This window comes from Schistocerca cancellata, chromosome 1 (genome assembly GCF_023864275.1).
Source record: "Schistocerca cancellata isolate TAMUIC-IGC-003103 chromosome 1, iqSchCanc2.1, whole genome shotgun sequence".
NCBI lineage: Eukaryota > Metazoa > Arthropoda > Insecta > Orthoptera > Acrididae > Schistocerca > Schistocerca cancellata.
In genome coordinates this window covers 1141816614-1141836864 of record NC_064626.1, presented here as the reverse complement: position 1 = coordinate 1141836864, position 20251 = coordinate 1141816614, and the positions used below count along the sequence as shown (strand labels likewise).

At 37.0% G+C, this 20251-nt stretch overlaps 1 protein-coding gene across 1 annotated transcript in view; it reads left to right on the top strand.

The window, feature by feature from the left end:
* LOC126092919 (WD repeat and FYVE domain-containing protein 3) overlaps positions 1-16137 on the top strand; it is a 327125-nt gene extending 310988 nt beyond the window's left edge. Inside the window, exons 54-55 of the mRNA XM_049908653.1 lie at positions 2393-2702; positions 9744-16137. Of these exons, the coding sequence (XP_049764610.1) occupies positions 2393-2702; positions 9744-9861 (428 nt within the window). The 3' untranslated portion in view covers positions 9862-16137. The remainder of the gene's footprint in view (positions 1-2392; positions 2703-9743) is intronic.
* Positions 16138-20251: the final 4114 nt, after the last annotated feature.

The following is a 20251-nucleotide window of genomic DNA, read 5'->3' as shown; positions in this document are numbered from 1 at the left end:
TTTTTCTGGCATTTTGCCAGCACAAATGGCTAGTGTTGTCAAAGATTCCCCCTCCATTGATGATGGCACACTGGTTACAAACTAGTGACCACAGATTATTCCTACATCTACATCGACATCTACATTTGAGGATACCTTGTACTACTGCTTGTCATTTCCATCCCTGTTCCACTTGCAAATAGAGAGAAAGAGAGAGAGAGAGAGAGAAATAAATGACTGTCCATATGCCTCTGTATGAGCCCTAATTTCTCGCATGTTATCTTTGTGGCCCTTATGTTGTGAAATGTATGTTGGCTGCAGTGGTGGTGTTCTGCAATTGGCCTCACATCCCAGTTCTCTAAATTTCTGCAATAGTGCCTTGCAAAAAGAGCGGTGTCTTCCCTACAGGGCTTCTCATTTGAGTTCTCGAAGCAACCCCATAACACTTGCCTGCTGATTGAGCCTGTTACGAGCATGCCTCTGAATTTCTTCAATGTCTTCTTTTAATTCGACATGGTGGGTATCCCAATTACTCAAACAGTATTCAAGAATGTGTAGTACTACCATTCTATACACAGTCTCCTTTATGAAGGAGCCACATTTACACAAAATTCTCCCAAAGAAATGAAGTCGAGCATTAATCTTCCCATCTACCAACCTGATATGCTCATTCTATTTCGTATCACTTTGTAAAATTATGCACAGGTATTTTACTGATGTGACTGTGTCAAGCTGTTCTTTTTCCCACTTATCCACATTAACTTACATTTTCCTACATTTAGAGCAAGCTCCTGTACACCACAGCAAACAGCCATAAATTGCTGCTCACCCTATCCGTCAGGTCATTTATGTATTATAGACAATAAAAGTGATCCTATCACACTTCCCTGGGACACTCCTGACAATCTAGCTCCAGTATGGCTGGCAAAATTTATAATCCGTTTCTTCAGGGCTACTTCAAGTGGTTTTCTCTGATGCCAACGTCTCAGGTATTTCCGAGGTCATTACCACTGTGGTTCTCACCTTGTTATCTGCAACTGTCATTCGTTGCAGCAAGGGAATCAAGAATCCATTCACCTTGAGGCTTTCCTCTTTCTTTTTGAAGCTGTTGTCATTTCTGTAGCTTACCTGGACAGATGGTTGTTACATAACACGCTTTTTGATTTTTTTTATATGCTGAAAAATATTATGCATTTTTATTCTGTCATTCCTTGCATACATTTGCTATCTTCTAGTACTAAAGTGTTCTCTGAATCAAACTTCCTTTGGTCTTTCTGGGGAAAAAAAGAAAAGAAAATGCTAGTTGCCACTGCCACATTCAACTTACTCACTACACAATGAAGCAAATCTCTTCCACCTCAAATTTTGGCAGCTCACCACACCAAAATAGACAGGTTACAATAAACATGGATATTCAAAGCAGTCCATTCTTTAAGCAGAAAATAATGCTTTTCCTTGCTTCCTACAGCATGAACTCCCAAATCAGTAACCAAAACTGTCTGTATGTGGGGCTTAGTACCACTGGCTTCATACAACTATATGAAAAATATTAACAGTAGCCTCCATTTCTTTATCAAAATACTATTTAATCTATTCCACCACTCTAGACAACCTACCACCACATAGCTCAAAAAAAAAAAAAAAGAAAAGAAAAGAAAAGAAAGCGGCGGTTCAACTCGTTGGACACTGTGCAGCCTATAGATAGCTACCAATTCCAGATAATGAATGGAACAATTACTGAACAAACTGCTCTAGACCTAGTTTACTTTACAGTCAACTGATGATCACTGTTTTTCCCAAACATCATCCTTTACCTAGATTAAATGTTACTGCAGTAAGTAATGGTTTTGCCTCTTCTCTCTGAAACTTAGGGAAACTAAAATGTGAAAATAACATTATTTGTAGCTGAACTACTGATCACAACAGCATGCAACCAATTTACCCCAAAGAAAATGCTTCCCTCGTGCCAATTAGATGACTGTATTTCACTGGTCAACACACATTGTCGATTCGAAACCAAAAACTCAACTGTCCTAAAAAATCATTCTTATCATGAACACAAACTATAAAACAACAAATGAACAGCATCATTTGCAGTTTTTAACAATGATTGACTGTATGTAATGCATTCATTAGCATCTATGACATGTATTCCATATTTATGCATCATTCGCCAGTTCTGAAAAATTCCCTTATAAATACTATCCTATTACATAATATAAAATTTTTATATTAATTCATATTATAGATCAGATATATATTAATGGATGGGCAAGTGTCTTGGAATTTGATAGGATTTAAATTTTTGGGTTTGGGTTTGTTTTAGCATGTATTGAAGGTAACAAATTAATATTTGTAATTGACTGTCCTATACATTCCTATATTTGAGCTATGTTGTTGTTATATATCATAGGTTTCCGCTGGCAGAGGCAGCTAGTGTTCCGCAGTAAGTTAACAATGCACACAGCCTACGATCGCAAGGACAACGCAGAACCCGCATCAGTGACGGCTCTCGCGGTGTCACGAGATCACCGTGCTGTATTCGTGGGGGATGCACGAGGTAGAGTGTTTTCTTGGAGTGTGTCTGATCAGCCAGGGCGGACAGTAGCTGATCACTGGGTCAAGGACGAAGGGACAGACACTTGTGCAGGCTGTGGAGTGCGCTTCACACTCTACGAACGCCGTCACCATTGCCGTAGTTGCGGAGGACTCTACTGCTCCAGGTATCATTGTGAGATTTTTTTATATTGTGATAAATTTCCTCATTTCCTTGCAGATTTTCTGTCTCAATAACTGCGTTAGTTGAGGTGTGTATTATTTCCATTGCCATTTTAGAATCTTTCACAGTTCACTGTAAAAACCAATATTTGTGCTAATGTACGAGAGCTGCCCAGAAAATAGATTACATTTCAGTACTAAACAGGTGTAGGAAAAATTATGATGTTTTATCCTCATTTTGAAAGTGGCAATTAAATACTACTTTTCAATGTAGTCTGCACACAAATTCAGGCACTTATCACAAGAGCAAAGAAGCTTTGAAATTTCATCATTATAAAAGTCTCCAACTTGAGACTTCAGTGGGTTAGTAACACCCTCCCATGGTTCGCATTATTGTCAAAGTGCTGTGCTGCGAGCCAGGTCTTCATTTCTGGAAGCAGATGGTAGTCAGTGGGTGCAAGATACGGACAGTACAGTGGATTTGGAAAGAATCCATAAGTGTCAATGATACAGCCATACACTGGTTCTTGCGATTTTCTTTCAAGATTTTTGGTATGTATCTTGCATAAAATTTGTGCTGGCCTAGCTTCTATGCAACGATTTGACCCAACAGACTTTGTGAAATTTGTGGAAAACTAAATGAGAGCTCCATCATTGTGAATTTATGGTTTTCTTCACTTGTCTCATTGACTTTTGTGACCTGTTCATCAGTCACAACACTTGGTCATCCATTAGTTCCATCAGTTTTCAACGTAATAAATCATTGGCACAATCCACCTTCAGTGATTACGCTGTTTCCGTACATTTCACACAGTTGCCAATAGATTTCAATAGGTGTCTGGTTTTTTGCCAACAAAAATGTTATTACTGATGACACTTTGCAACTTACGGGATTTTTGATTTGCAGCACACATTTGAAACTTATGTTGTGAAATGATGGGAAACAACACAGCTGGATGCCAGCTGAATGGACAGATGCTCAGGCAGTGACAAGGCCACTCTAGCTCAGCCCATTGTTGCTCTAGGCAAAAATGTAATCTACTTTCTGAATAGCTTTTGTCTATAAAATTCTCTAAAATCTTTTTTGCATCATGTTTTTGGCTCACATAGTTTTCAGTTTCTTAATCAAAAACTTAGTTTTCAGTGCTCTTTTCACCATAGGAAATAGCTATGCTTAGCCACCTGTGTAATGGAGGTCAAATTAATCCTGCTTTCTCAGTACAGTTCAGTTCAGTAAACACGCGATGTTTTCAGTTTGAATGGTACAGTGTGGATGACTTGTGTGCAGCGCACAGTCCATCAGTGTGTCTGGAGTGTGCACACATTGTTACTTTACAATAAGGAGGTTCGTCACCACAAGCTGTTACCTGCTAGACGGCATACAGCTCCATCATTCGAACATTCACGTATTACTGTGAGACATAAGACGGTCGAAACCACCAATAGTCAGGTGTCAGTGTCTACGGGCACAAAATTTACCATGCGACAGTGTTGCTATTGTCTGATGGGCTGCCTGCCTGAAAGCTGCTGTGCAGCTTTTATCTCTCCCCTCCCCTCCCCTCCCTACATTCCTCAGACTTGCCACTCGATTCACGATACATGCTTTCGAAGATCACTGCCTTGAACACCGATGGCACACACTACTGCAGTAGCCTAACAAGTTGGCAATCACAGAACACCGCCTATCTGAATTACACAGAGTGGATTACAACCGCAACAAGGTGCACACACGGTCATCAAACATCTGGGACAGTGTTAAAGAATCTGTTGGGGAATCAAGCAACAGAACAACTGATTGAATGTGATAGTTGCTACATCCTTAGTAATGGCACACATTCCTGGGCCGCACAGTGGACGGAACGAGCTGGCAGACCTATCCATGGGCAAGGACTGCAGACAGAGTGGCAGGTCAAAGGGAGAGATGAGATAGAAGCCTCACACCAGCTCCAAAGCAGGCATTTTGTCAGTGCGTCTGACAATGACAACCTGGTCGCTTGCCGAAATATCGTGCCCGTTGGGCACTGACATCGAGCCATTCACCTATGAACTATTTTGTCATGAATTACACAGGGAGAAGTTGAAGAGTCCCATCACTTTGTAGTGGTTACCCACAGTCAACAACTCCCCTACCTACAAATTATGGCTCATAGGTACACCTCTTTGGAGTCAACTAGGAGGTCCTTCCAGAATGAGATTTTCACTCTGCAGCAGAGTGTGCGCTGATACGAAACTTCCTGGCAGATTAAAACTGTGTACCCGACCGAGACTCGAACTCGGGACCTTTGCCTTTCGCGGGCAAGTGATCTACCATCTGAGCTACCGAAGCACGACTCACACCTGGTCCTCACAGCTTTACTTTTGCCAGTATCTCGTCTCCTACCTTCCAAACTTTACAGAAGCTCTCCCCTTGAACCTTGCAGAACTAGCACTCCTGAAAGAAAGGATACTGTGGAGACATGGCTTAGCCACAGCCTGGGGGATGTTTCCAGAATGAGAGTTTCACTCTGCAGCGGAGTGTGCGCTGATATGTAACTTCCTGGCAGATTAGAGCACTTGCCCGTGAAAGGCAAAGGTCCCGAGTTCGAGTCTCGGTCGGGCACACAGTTTTAATCTGCTAGGATGTTCTTCTTGGCCCAGACAGTATGCACCCATCTCCACAACATCAATGTGGCATGTAGTTATCCATTGTAAACAACAGTTCAAACATCCCATCATTGTGGTGCGTGAAGGAGGGGAGCATGGAACCTGAATAAATGGTGTCTGGTTTTCTTCACCGACAAGTGGTAGATTTATCAGACGCCTGACGATCATCATAAAAGAATATGGATAAAGGGGGTGTGTATTTCAGGCACACAGTACCACAGGTTGAGTAGGGAGCCGGGTCAGTCATGTTTTGAGTCTTTACCGTGTGTGGTGACAGACAGCTCTCATTGATATCAAAGGGAATTTAAGGGATGTTCCTTACTAGGACAGGATCTTCCAACTTATTGTCCAGTGCTCACTGAACATTTTGATCATGAGTTCATCTTCTGAGACAATAATGCATGGGCACATGACATCAGTCTCTGAATACCTATCTACAGGAGGCAGGAATGAGCTGAATGGAACTGCTCCCAGTACCTCCCGACATGCTACAAGTTTGGCTTGTCAGGGACCACTTGAAATTTGTAGTATGTTCTATAGACAGTGTCTTGTATCATAATTATTAGGTTGGTTCATAAGTTTTTAGCATTTTTGTTTTGCATGTTGGTGTTCCACTTACTGTGAGTTTATTTATCGATTGACACATTTTATTTGTAGTTCGCTGTTGCTGTCTTAAGTTTACATATTGTCATTTTGTGATTTGGAGATAGTGAGTGGAGATGTGGATGCTAGGAAATGGAGTTCCAAGTGGAGAAACCGTAACATTTCTGACATATTCTTTTGTGTTTCATTATAGGGGTGACAGCGGCAGAGGTAGCCAGAAACAAAATTGTGCCATGTATGCTGACAATCCCATTGGATAGAGCAGAGTAGGAAAATGGTTTTCTCATTATAAGTAAGATTGTTTTGGCATTAGTGACTCTCCACATTTAGGAAGACCTTCAGGGTTTGATGACGAGCATTTAAACACCTCAATCTACAATGATCCCAGCCAGTGTATGCAAGAACTGGCATATGTGATGAACTGTGATCATTTCACCATTGTGCAACATTTGCATGCAATGGAACAGATTCAAAGATACGGTGTATGGGTACCACATGCTGTAAGCCAAAATCACAAAACTCAGCGGGTGGCCATATGTGCTTCTTTGCTTACTCAACAACAACACCGACCATTCCTATCCTATATTATCACAGGTGATGAGATATGATGTCTTTATGCCAATATCAATAAAGAAAGGAATGGCTGAGCCAAAATAAAGCAGCATCCACAAAAGATAATGTTATACATCTGCTGGAACAGCGACGGTGTGGTTTATTACGAATTGCTTCCCTGAGATGTAACCATCACTGATGATAGTTATTGTCAACAACTGAAATGGCTTTCAAATTCACTCCCCGAGTAACAACCAGCAAGACTACATGAATGTAATGCTATTCCATGATAATGCCCACCTGTATTCTGCTACACTGACAAAAAGCACAATATAGGAGTTGCGTTGGGAAGTCATTTTGCAGTCACCTTATTCACCTGATATTGCGCCATCTGATTTTCACCTTTTCTTCTCTCTATTGAACAACCTTCAAGGACGTTCCTTTCTGGATGAAAATGTGCTTCGAACATTGCTCAAAGAGTTCTTTGCATTGAAACTGTGATTTCCACAGTTGTGGAATTGCAAAAATGTTGGCAGACTTTTGTAAATAGTGAAAGAGAAGTTATTACTGATGACTGTAGTCTCTTTTATGTGTGTCTGTTGTGTTTATTAAACTTATGGAAAAATGCTACAAACTTATGCACAGACCTAATATTATGTGACATGCACTTATGTAACTGGAATTGGTTCAGTCTAATTTAGTAAATATATGATTTTTTGAAAGTAACTGCAGATATTCACAGGTCATATTTTGTACAGTACAAGAAATTACATGTTTGTTATGCTCAGAGCCCTGAAGCTGATCTCTTGTAAAATTGCAACCAGTCACATATGTATAAATCCAGTAAATATAGCTCTTTGTTTTATTCTTACTACATTTGAGATACACGTCAAGTAGGTGAAAGCATGTCACAGTGCACTGAGATGTAGCAGCACAGGATTAAAAGTTCTCTAGCAGCAGACTTTGATTTGATAGACAAGGAAAGATACCCCCTTTCAAACAGAGTGCCTTTATGTTGCTTTATGTTTTGTTTTATTTCAAAGTAAAGTGTTTTTATTTTGTATGTTTGATAAACTTATTCTTTCATTCTCTGCTCCCCTTGAATTTGTCCCCTAAGAAGTTTGCAAATATGCACGTGGTGCAAACTGTTTTTCAGTAGTTCATATTCCTGTACTGAAAATAATATTACCTAAATTGATAAATATTGTTATGTTTTGTTGCTTAATTAGTAGATGTTTAGATCTTTGTATTGTCCAATGTTAATTCATGTCCACCCAGTCAGAACACCACTATGATATTTGGTTGTCTCGTACATCTGTATGGGTGAATGTATTGGTTGTTAAGCTTCATCCTATGTTTTGATTTGTATTATTCACAACAGTTTCGTGCCCAGTGGGTTCAGGCAGTTCCCTAGTGCCATTATGGAACAGTCAATATAGGCCAATAATCTTTTGGCCTAATGCTTCATGCCTTCACAAACACAAGTGCAAACATTTTATTTTGATACTCTGCATGTCGTCATTGTGTGCCACCTATTACAGTGGGCTGCAAACATGAGCTAATTTTTCTCTGGCTGTTCTTGTTCACTGACAGTCTTGCCTTAATCTTGTCCGAATACCTCTTGTTGTTTGAAAGTAAGTGTCCACATCATAAAATTACACCTCGAGACAATTCAGTGGCATTGGTTGTATCACTCTTGTGATTGGCCAGCTTTTGTCCTTCCAGTGGCTCCTCAGACGCTGATAAATCACACTGCTGAGAATCTGTCATCTTCATTCGTACAGTTCCAGGCATACCTGATTCTGTGCTTTCAGTAGCTAAGCAACAGACAAGTTGTTATATTTCTTTGCATAACTTGTCCACATGAGAGGAAGGCATTTTTGTTCTTTGTGTAAAAATGCTGAGTGATTATAGTCCAAGTCCAGTAACACAACATTCTTCTCAGAATATCTTGAATAGTCTGCTAGTTGTTTTGTCCAGTAGGTGAAGTTTTCTCCGTATGAATATATTAAATAGTTAAATGGAATATATATTCTTTCATTCAGTTTGCTCTTCTCTTTACCATCGTACTACATTCAAAAATGATCCTAAAGTTTGCATTTGTAATCTAGTTGAATGATTGTCTCCTTAAATTCTGTGATTAGGACTTGTCATATGTTGATATAAAAAACCTTAAGTAATAATGTCTGCATACAAATCATACTGTTAATTAAATACATAAACAGAAGCAAATCATGCAGATAAATATGCAGATCATTCAGATAACCAAGTACATAAACCAAACAAAATCTTCATTTATACTATATCCAGTGACACATGGCTACATTTAACTTGAGTTATGGTTGCTCTCGAACTCATAAAATTCAGGTACTCTTCAACACTGTAAAAGCTTTCACTTATAAGCATTTTCTTAAGCTTTAAGGGTAGGGCACTAAAACAGATTTTGGGATGATACTCGTACATTGCACTTTAGTGATACTGGACTTTCTTTTGTACTTCTCTATGAAAGTCAGTTCTTTGTCTAGTTCACAGTCATGGTAATCTCTGTTTAAAAATTAAAAAAAAGAAAGAAAGAACCGGGGATGGGATTTCAAAGGACATATACTTTCATAGACATATATAGATGGAAGAGTCATAACTTCCAGTTCATTCAATATTTCCCTACAGGACTTCCTATGTGTAACACCTTTCATAATTCTTATTGCTCATTTTTGAATAGTAAAAGAGTTTTCTACTAGGCTTTAAATACCCAAAAATAGGAAACTATATTGCTGTAGACTCTACACAAATGCAGAATAGGCACTCATCACTGTTTCTTTGCTGTAGGTATTTTTGAGCATTCTAAGTACATAACAGCATTTACTTCATTTTTTTTATTGATAATTATGTCACCCTGTCAAGATACTGAGGGTCTCTGAATGTTGAAACTTATTTTGTTGATGTGAGTCTAAATACATGTTGAGTCAGTATTTTGTGAGACTCATTGTTACTTCTAAAACAATCAATAATTGATAAAATTATTTAATTGGATAAATAAAAATCTATTTATTCAATTAAATAATTTTATCATTGTTACTTATGTCACTTTCGTAGTGACCTATCAAAAGAGAAGTTAGCATGATGTATGCAGGCATGACCTTAAAATTTCTAACATTCTGTAGTATAATATTATCATAAGTAATAGCTTATATACACTAATTATGGTTTCAAAAGTTTAATTCTTTGTTGTAATTTATTCCAAACTTCAGGTGTAGTCGTTTCGAATCAGAAATATCGAAACTTCGTATCCTGAAGCCAGTTCGTGTGTGCCAACGCTGCTATACTTTGTTGCGGCCCCAGCACGCTTCAGGTGATAGTGGTACATAGTTCCCAGTGTTAGTGATACACAGCAACCAGCATCCTTCATAGAGAATAGTAGTTCACACCGTTGCCTGGTGTATGTCAATTCACCTCAGGAGGTATTGTATCATGTGAAATCCTCTTTCATTTCCATAAGGTGCAACTTGTATTATGACTAGCAGTATTGATGATACAAACAATAATGGATTTTGTTACTTAGTTGATTAATGTATTGGTAAAGCTGGAATTATGAGTAATGCAACTGTCAAATTATTGGGCATAAATGTGAGGAAGCAGGGGTAAAAGAATGCTTTGTCTTTTTGGAAGACAAGTTGTATGAACACCAAATAATAAATGTATCATAGTTTTGTTATGCTTTTGTACTGTATTTTGTAAGTTCAATTTGCTGCAGGGTGTTAATAAATGTCAGTCTCAACAGTCATATGTATAGTCAGTGCCATTTGATGCTCCAAGTCAGATGCTAGTTTTATGTGAAATTTTAATAACTAGAAATGTCTTCAGATTTTAATTCTTGAATGCTAATAATTGTGAGTTTTTCCTCCCTTTGTTGTTGTTCTTGTTCTTGTAATGACCTATGGCTGTGTCAGTCTCTACCACCCTCCTTTTCTCTCTCATGCTGTCTGGATAATAAGTCATAGTTATAAATACATAGTAAATTGACAGCAGTGGAATTTCCACAAATATTTCTTTAAGTTCCATTAGATCTGTGGTGGAGCTGAATATGACGATGAACTTTGTTTCTTCAGCTTTTTTGTGATTCTTTTTAAATTATTATTGTTAGAATAGCCTTGTAAACTGGTCTTTATTGTTTTTACAATTACTAAAATTTAATTTTCAGTTAATCATTGTTATAAAGCTGTTAATTTACATTTTGTAATAATAATTATTCTTCTTCTGAATGAAGAATTTTAATTGCTAGTTTTGTTCTTCTGAAAGAAGAATTGTTGTTACAGTTATTAAGTGTAATTTTCAAATTTTCAGTTAATCTTTGTTATACGACTATTAATCTACATTTTGTCCTAAATATTGGTTTGTATAAAGGAAGATATGTTTTGATATTGTGTTGGCAGTCTCCCAGTATTTACAAGAAAAGTATTGATATGGAATTATGCACTCCAATACTGGCATTCTTTCCACTTGGTAGTCTTAGATGTTGGACAGTATTTATAAATAAAATAAATATTTTTGTTGCCAGCAAAATTTGCCAGTATTATGTTCAATGGTTCTAATACTTTCAAGCAGGAAAGAAATGAAAAAAAATATGAAAAAGTGTGTTCTATACATTCTTTCATAGTAAAGATACACTTAGTTCATTTGCTGAAAATTTTAGTTATTTGTTCATTTGATGTATTAGCACAAATTATGAAGTTTCAGAATGACATTACTTAGCACAAAACTGGAGTGTTTTTATGTTAGTTTTAATATGAAATGAAATGGACATTAATTTAAATTATAAGTTTTGCTTGATCTCTTGCAATATTCTAGGATTTTTAAGTAATTTTATGTCTGTTGAAACTTTTGTGTGTTTTCCCGCTTTAGATTGGAAATATTTTTATTTTTTGCCTACTGCCATCTTTCAATACTACGAGAGGAGATTACTAGGCCTATAATGTCTTGCTAGTTAATTTGGAAAGTACATATAGAAGATAATGTCTGTCCATTCACTTTGTAGACAGTGCAGTAGCTTTGTCATTAACTTATAATATAGATGAACAAATCATGACAGAGAAAAGTGTGTTTACAAATGGCGGTACCTGAGGAAGATGGCTATGGCATGTTGCATATATCATTATTTAAACGAAGTATTAAATTAAAAGAAGAAGGATGATTTATCTAGAAGCTTATAAAAATACTGTTACCAAACACTTGACTTGTGTAATTATTGTGTGGCTGGTGTAAACGATATATTAGTTTATGCTCTCATATGTTGCTACTTAGATGTTTGCTTGTTGAATTTAATCCATAGCTTACTGAGCAACACATTAATTATTAAGTCATTATCTATTTTTGCATTCAACATAGACTTAAATATTTTGGGTTTAGGTGTCTGTTTTGTTAAGTATACGTTAGACACCCTTCACTTTGAAAGCTAAATCTGGAAAGTAGACCAAAAATGCATTTGTCATTCATAAAATAGAGAATGCCAGAAGATAATGTGCATTTCTAATTTACTTCCGTTAACATTATATGACAGTTTAGAAATGGCACTCAGTGTGGATATATTTTTAATAAATTGTATTTTAATTCTAGTGATACCAAACACATTTTACACTTCTTACACTTGCTGGAACGATGTGAGTTAGATCCTTTTAAGCTGTTAATTTTAAATTATCATAGTTTGCCTGTACACTTGTGTAAATTTAGGTATGCATCATCATACGCCCTAAAATATCGTTTTCGACTCTTTGAATGTTTAACAAAAATAATAATTCCGTTCTGAAGCTTCAAGAGGTCTCAGTACAGTATGAAATTGCTGCAGTCTGAAAGATTAATTCTGTTTCTTATTGCTTGTTTCTCATCAACCCATGGTTTTAAATTCTGTGTTTAAAAAATACAATACGTAAAGCATAACCAAGTAACATTTAATCATAAAATGTTTTCTAAATTAAGTAAATCACTTGCTGCATCACACAAGTCTACATTTACCTTCTGAAAAAGTGTTGCCTTTAAATATTTGGTCCTTAGTGACTCGGAACATATCTCAACAGATGATCAACCAAGCAGCTGTTACAAAGAACACATACTTCACAAGTGAAAGTAGGTTATTTTTGTCCTGTGTGACATAGCAGTTACACCCCTCTTCTCAAAATATTGCTTTGTTCCAAATTCATCTTTTATCATGGTGCAGATACGAGACCACAGTATTTGTTGTTAGTTTCTTGCCCTTGATTCTTCACCACTTTATTCACTTGGGTCGTTAATTTGGCAACTCACTTGCAGTGCTTACAAGTATGGCAACATCTGTGTCAGCTACTACTTGTCTGTATTTCTAATTGGTTTATAGGTCTGTTATTGTATTTTGTCCCATTCAAACAAATTTTTACTTTGTTCATAACTTGAACTTATGAATCTTAACATGAAAAACCAAAAAGATGAACTAGAGTGGTGAAAATAGCCCAAAGAAAACAAATCAGTCACAACATGGCTCAGTATACGTAGTCTCTCTCTCTCTCTCTCTCTCTCTCTCTCTCTCTCTCTCTCTCTCTCTGTAATCCACCCCCACCCTCCTCTCCCTTCTCTTTCTTTTCCTCTGTATCTCTTTCTCTCTCACATTTTGAATACAAAAGCTGAAGAGGAATTCAGTTCTCTGTGCTGTGCTGTTGTTTTCGAAGTAAATGTGTCATGACAGTCATTGTGTTAGGCCCTATGTCATAATTTTCATATAACTGATCCTTTGTTCAATTGAGATCAGTCTTCAAAACGTGATTGCCTTGTACACTTAATACTAAATTATTATTTAGTACTTTTGTTGTAAAGCCCAAAAAATAATATATAAGAGTTCTTTATATATTACAGGCATTTATTATACTTAACAAAACCTGTGAAGACAGTCGTCACACCAACACATAAATGACTGTGCAATATAAGAAATGTAACGTAACTGTACTTACATTCACAATACATACGGGCAAGCTTGGCACATACCTACAGTATTTTAGTAAACTAGGAAGAAGTCAAAACGATTTGGGTAGTACAGAAATAAAAATGTTTTGTCATTGTAATGCTGCTTTTATATACTGCCAGACTTATATCAAAACATGACTATTTTCTGTGTATTCTACATAATACAAATTGTACAATTTTTATACTCAAGTGAAAAATTCATAACCCTAATCTCCGATAAGTGAAAAGGCTGAAACATCTGCTCAGCTGCTGTTATCTGTTCCTGTAAGCTATTATTTTGTTTATTTTGGCCATATTTTAATTGAGTTTTGTGAAACAGACATACTGTTTGACATTGCCGAGTCATTCTACTTCTTACTACTGAATTCTGAAAGTGTAAGTACCATTGAGATTGCCTTGTTTCCTCCTAGCTGCTATTTGATTTGAATAAAAAGTCATGATCATACTTCTGAAGAATAAATTGATAGTTTAGGAACAACATCAATTTGTCATTTATAAAACACCATTTTTCTTCTACCAACTAGCTGTGTCTTCTTTCTCTTGGCGTCATTCCAAACCATTATTTTTTATTTTAAAAATCTAAACATATACAGCACCATGGTTTTCTCAAGTTCCAATAACAATATTACATTACCAAATACATAGGCCTTATGATATCAGTAGAACTCCTCTCAAAAGTGTTGGCATATATATCAACTACTTAAATGGTGTCTTGTCCAGGTGGTGGTGGTGGTGATTGTGGAGTATTTTGTGCATTGTGATACTTTCTGCTATATTGTGGAGCTTGAATGGCAAAAAAATTGAATTATTAAATAAACTGGTCATTCTGACTGCTGCCCACATTTGTAAGTTCATCCTTCCTTGCAAATTGTCTGTACACTTTGGTGTCCACACAGCTGCAAATTTTTGTATGTTTATTTATGTCTAACCATTTTATTTTTTTCCTAGAGCACACTATTATGTATGAGGCAACAGTTCCCTCTACTGTTTTTGCTTAAACTAAACCTGTACCTCCCTCATTCTACTCACTTTTCTCGTATCATATCTTAGATCAGATATTTTACTCATTGGCAAAGGCATTCACTTAATCATCAGGCTATCACACTCCTTTGCAATTTCTCTCTCTTCCAGGTATGCAAATAGTAGGCATGGATGATGTAGTGGTGTGACCTCTCTCTCTCTCTCTCTCTCTCTCTCTCTCTCTCTCTCTCTGTCCCTAACACAGACACACACACACACACACACACACACACACACCATGCCCCTCCCATTCCCTTTTTAGCCAGCTCAGTTTTTGTAAAAGAGAAAAAGAAAGTTAAAGGTTCAAAAGTTGGATTGTTTTCTGGAATATGGAATTGATCTGCTATATAGAATAGTACTGGTTATGATGATTGTTGAGAACATAGACATTAGTTTAGTAGGAATTGCAGAATTTTGACAAGAATTAATCATTTATAACATTTTGAAACTGAAGAATAAACTGCTAAGAATGCCTAAAGTATGTTTTACACAGTGTACCTAACTGTACCCAAGTCTGAAGTGAATTAAAAACAAAAGACTGGAAATTGTTGAATGGCAATTAAGTTTAACAGAGCTTTGGAGCAGTTTCGAGACAATGAAGATTTAATTAACCAAGTGTTCAACAAATTTTTCCGTTTCAAGATTTATTACTGTGAGAAGATCACTGCAATGTACAAGGCTTTATTTCTGTGGTTACAAGAGTAAGATAAACAAATTTGGAAGATAAAATGAGGAAGCAACTGAAATGGATAACACAGAAACTGCTCTAGTGTTTTGTTTTGTCTTTTTAGCACTACTATTCTGTCGCCTCTGTGTGTTGTGACCACTGTAATGATAATTTAAATATGTAACAAAGTAATTGTAAATTAGCCCTCTGACACTGAGACTAAAAGAATGAAGTAGAAGTGATATTTGGTACAACATTAATAGAACAGAATTTTTGCATTCCATTTTTGTATTAAACAGACCTGTGTACACAGGGATTGCATAAATGAAGGCATCTCCTCCTTGAGATAGACTGTTTATGTTTAGTACCTAATTAAAACAACTAGGGGGCCATGTCTTTATTAGTAATTTATTTTTTTATGGTTAGGAAATGTATGTTTGTATAGTAATGTGCATTGTTTTTCTTTCATTGCTGTGTACATAATGTTGATATAACAATGTGTGTGATAAGCATTGCATAGAATTCTTCTAGTCGAGTGCAAATAATAGGCAAACAATAAACAAAAAAGTATTACTTGTTAAAATTTCACATGGGTGTTAACAGCAGCTCTCTTACATGTCATTTGGCATGGTATAGCACAATAATTCTTTAATAGCATGTTAAATGCCAAAGACTCGTGGGAGGTTTAAGTGAAAAGCTGTGTAATAAAAAACTTATGAAACACTATTCTTTGTTTTTATGGTTAAAATAATGTATATAACATCTTGAATTGTACTCGAGTTTCATATTTGATGGCTGTAAGGCATGCACAATATTTTGATTGTTTCAGTAGGAGAGAGATATGTGGTGCATGTATGTATGTTGTATGTATGTATGTGAGAGAGGAGGCACAGAAGAGAATTGGAGTATAGCAAGCTATTTCTGTCATCATGTATTGTGTGGATGCATTCTTATCATGTGGAAAGAAGAATTGTGGCAATAAATATAGACAGTATTGTTGTTTATGAAAAAAGGACATCTTATACATAATTATACTGGAGTTAAATAATTTGGTTGAGAAAAAAATAGTTACAGAAAGCTGGCAGCAAGAGGCAACAAAGGGCAGAGAAGAGGATAAAATTTTCCAGTTGTGAGACTATTACACAAAGGCCTGGTTGCATAAAGCAACTGAGATTAGAACCACCATCAGCTTTGACGCAAAATTTTAGTTCACAACCCAGTAACACTACCAAGAAATTGTTCACTTTGTGCCAATACATGTCGAAAAGAAATAAAGTTGTTGATAACATAAAAAATGGTAAGTAAACATGTGAAGATGCGGCTTCCTTATTACTGAAGTTCGAAATCATTTTTATGCTCTTTAAGCTGGGTGTATACGACCCGGGAGATCCGGGAATTTTTTCATCTGGGAGAAACCCGGGAATTTTTTAGAATTCCGGGAAATTTTCATTGTTTTTTGCATTCAGTTAAATTTTTGTAATTTTGACTGGCAAGAACCGATATCTAACAAAGGATATTACTGTATACCGCTATTTCAGAACAATACTGCAACAATAAAACATGAATGAGAGAAAAAACGAAAATAAAACTGAAATTGTAAAGGAAATGCGCCATATACAGCAACAAAACGCAGTGCGTTTGCCAACAGCAAAATGTGTCAAAGGCTTTCGGAAGACTATGCAATGTTCCGTAACAACAAATTGCCTCCGGTGAGCGTGACATCACAACTGTTTACATTAGATTCGTTTTAGCAGTTACGAGCTGGGTCATGCGCATGCGCAATTGAGTAGTACCTTCTCCCGCTTCTGGCTACAGAAATGTGGCTGTTTGGCTGTGTAATCAGTCACAGTAAGCAGCAAGATGCTACAGGGGAAAATTCTACTGGAGCGCCCAAGCTGCCGTATTCTTGCATGTGCAGCAGGCCCAGAACTAGGAGGGAGGTGGGGGGCAAATTCATACTATTGAGGGGAAAAACTTGTTTCACAAAGCGACTAGCATCCAGCGCACATTAGTCTATCGATTATTCATATGACTTTGAAACACATCCCTGTCAGTTTTTGAACACATTCTAAGTTGATTTCTGAATGAATCGTAAGTTGATTTTTGAATGCGTGCAAAGTGTACATGATGCCTCTGTCAGGGGAATCCTTGTCGCATGTAGAAACAAACTTTCCTACAGACAAAAGGGGCTATACGAGCTGAGCGGAGTAAGGCTGAACGGATGAATGCCAACCGCTGTCTGATTGTGTGGTTGATTGGGTTTGCGAATGATGAGCGTTGTTATAATTAGTAGCTAAATCCATGGATTCAGACTACAGGAGTGGAAATAAACGAATAACAGGTAAGAAAGATTACGTATTACCTTCTCGGTGTATCTAAGAAAATGAAATTTTGACAGAAATTTTTTGGGCAGATCGCTATACTAGTAAGGGTCAGTTGTACAGTCCCCGGCTAGCAGCCGCTTTAAATTCTATTCTGGAAGAAGCACGGAAAACGCTTTGTACGAACATGTAGCAACGCCTAACCGGAGAATAATCGTGGGATAACTAAACCGGTGATTCTGGAGGAGTTAGTGGACTTAACCTGCGAATAAGTAGAAACTGCATTTGTTGAATCTGAGTATGCCTGGTTACGTGTAAGAGAGGGCCTGAAGGCCCTAATCTTGCCAGGTAAAATAAATGCATAAATAAATAAATAAGCTTTGACATTGGCAGGAATAGTTACAGAATTCGTGATAACAATACTGTTTGTTAGAACGAGGAAGGAGAAGAAACGGGGACATCATATAAATTATGGAACAATATGACGATTCCAAGTTTGTATAAAAATTTCGTACTACTACTTTTCGATCTCATACTTGAGAAACTGGAGCGTGTGAATGAAGTGTGAAACTATTTCCTAACGTAAGGCTTTTTGCTTGTAGTAGGCCTAAAAGGAATTTGATATTGGTACTTTGTGAATTATATTCTGTCGTTACAAAAAAGACCGTTTGTGCCGAAACAGTCTCATTTATTTGGTGTGTATTACAATTTTTGCAGTATAGAAAGGCCTATTTTGTTTTATCTAGCAGAGTGTGACAAAATAGACGTAATCAGATCGGGAAACCACACCAGTCTTGGGTCCTATTTGCATTAACAGCTTTTTCAGTATTAGACGACATTTCGACTTTTCATGTAGCAAAACATTTGACGAACTTTGATGAGGTAATAGATTCTTTCGCAGAAAGGAAAGCACGCCATGTAAAGCTGTAGCAATATTAGAGAGAAAAAAAAATTCTAGGAGCTAAGGATTGAAGATATGCGTGTCGTCTTGCTTGTCTCATGTCTTTACTGGGTTTATGTATCCTATATTTAATTTTATGTCACACAAAGCAGCAAGTTGTTAGCTGATAGGGAATAAAGAGCGCAAATTTTCGGAAGAGTTCTTTTTAAAAAAAAAAAAAAAAAAAAAAAAAAAGGGACAGGATGTTAAACCAGCCAGTTGTAAGCAAGAGTGGCATCACAGGACACTTTAATTTCCACTGTTCTGAATATGGTTTGATGGCATCCATTACAAAATATACACGTTTCAATTCCACAGAGCGAAGTACAGTTACGTGCGATAGAAGAATGCTGTGTGAGGAGGCGAGGCACTGCCCTTTGGCACACTTACGACCAAATAACATGTCTTACATTTCCTCGAACACACGTTTTATGCATCAGACTCTTCAGAAAGATGTGCGTTACAAAATGAACGTATTTTTGAAAATTCGATTTTTTAAAATTTTTGACGTCCTATCTCAAACGCACCGGTTCGGAAATATCGTAGATCCGGGGCTGATGCGCAGAGCGGTCTGAGTTACAGTGGGTAGTCTCCACGTCACCCGTGTTTACATTTAGTGATTTTGCTGTTTCCTCTTCGTTTACTGCTCTCACGTCAAATGAAAACAAAACAGATTTCTGATTTCCACCTTTCTAACAGTCAAGCATTAATTGCCTTGCAGAACAATGAAGTTATTTTTGTCGGTTTGTTAAAGAAATTTTCTTTTTAATTCCACACACTGTTCGCTGCATTTCATGTGCACGTTTTTAGCTTCTAGCACGTATGGCATTATGCCGTAATAAAGAACCAAACATGAGATAACACAGTACTGGTACTCCAAGAAAATTTACATCCCGAAAACCACATTGAAAAGCTTAATATCAGGTCGTGGCCTACTTAACTGGGAATATGGACATACAAATGTGCACTTTAAATGTGCACATTTTAGTATGGGTCTCGAAATTCCTATGCTCTTGGAGTATCCTCTGATGTCTTGTTTCTTCTATGACATAATGTACGATCTTTTAATGTTTTACACGTCCGTACATACTGGCTCCCTGCGACATCGTAGCTGCGCAAGTGCGGTGACGCCTGTCATCTGGCGCTCTCTGGCAACTGCGGAAACGAACCTATTTCTAACAGGTCGCGGGAAAATATTCCGAATGGTGGTTTGAAAAGCGTTATCATCAAAGTACCATTCTGGCAGTTACAACGGAGCTACGTGCGATAATGTACGATGAATTTCTTAAATCACAGAGCGTTTGACTTTCATTTAAAAATCAACTCTTTGATGACTAGCCATTTAGATGAATTTCGAGCCCAGAAGATCAGACATTTAAGTCGTTATTAAAAATTTTACGATCACATTTTTGTGATATATCTTAAATTGTAATACGCGCATAAAAGACCAACATTGTTTGTGAAAGCTTTGCGTTTCGTATAGCATGTATATTAATTTAAACCATTAACTTTTTCTGTTTGTTTGTTCGCGCTACTTAACAGTGATGTTGCTAATGGCTGACTACATCACGTGTCCTAAGCTCTGAATACCCGCTGTTATCTGCTGGCGAAATCACGTGGCTTACAAAAGCGCATCACAGTCTCTATTTCAATGCTTCGGAAAGTAACATGCGGGTGTTTGGTGGAATTCAAATTTATACTGTCGTAATACGAAAATATGCAGCGTACATTTTGCTGCACATCAAAGATCTTTCCAAAACGCGTTTTTCGCCCTGTGTTTAGTTTTATAAAGCGCCGGGAAATTCTACTCCTGTATATAAAACC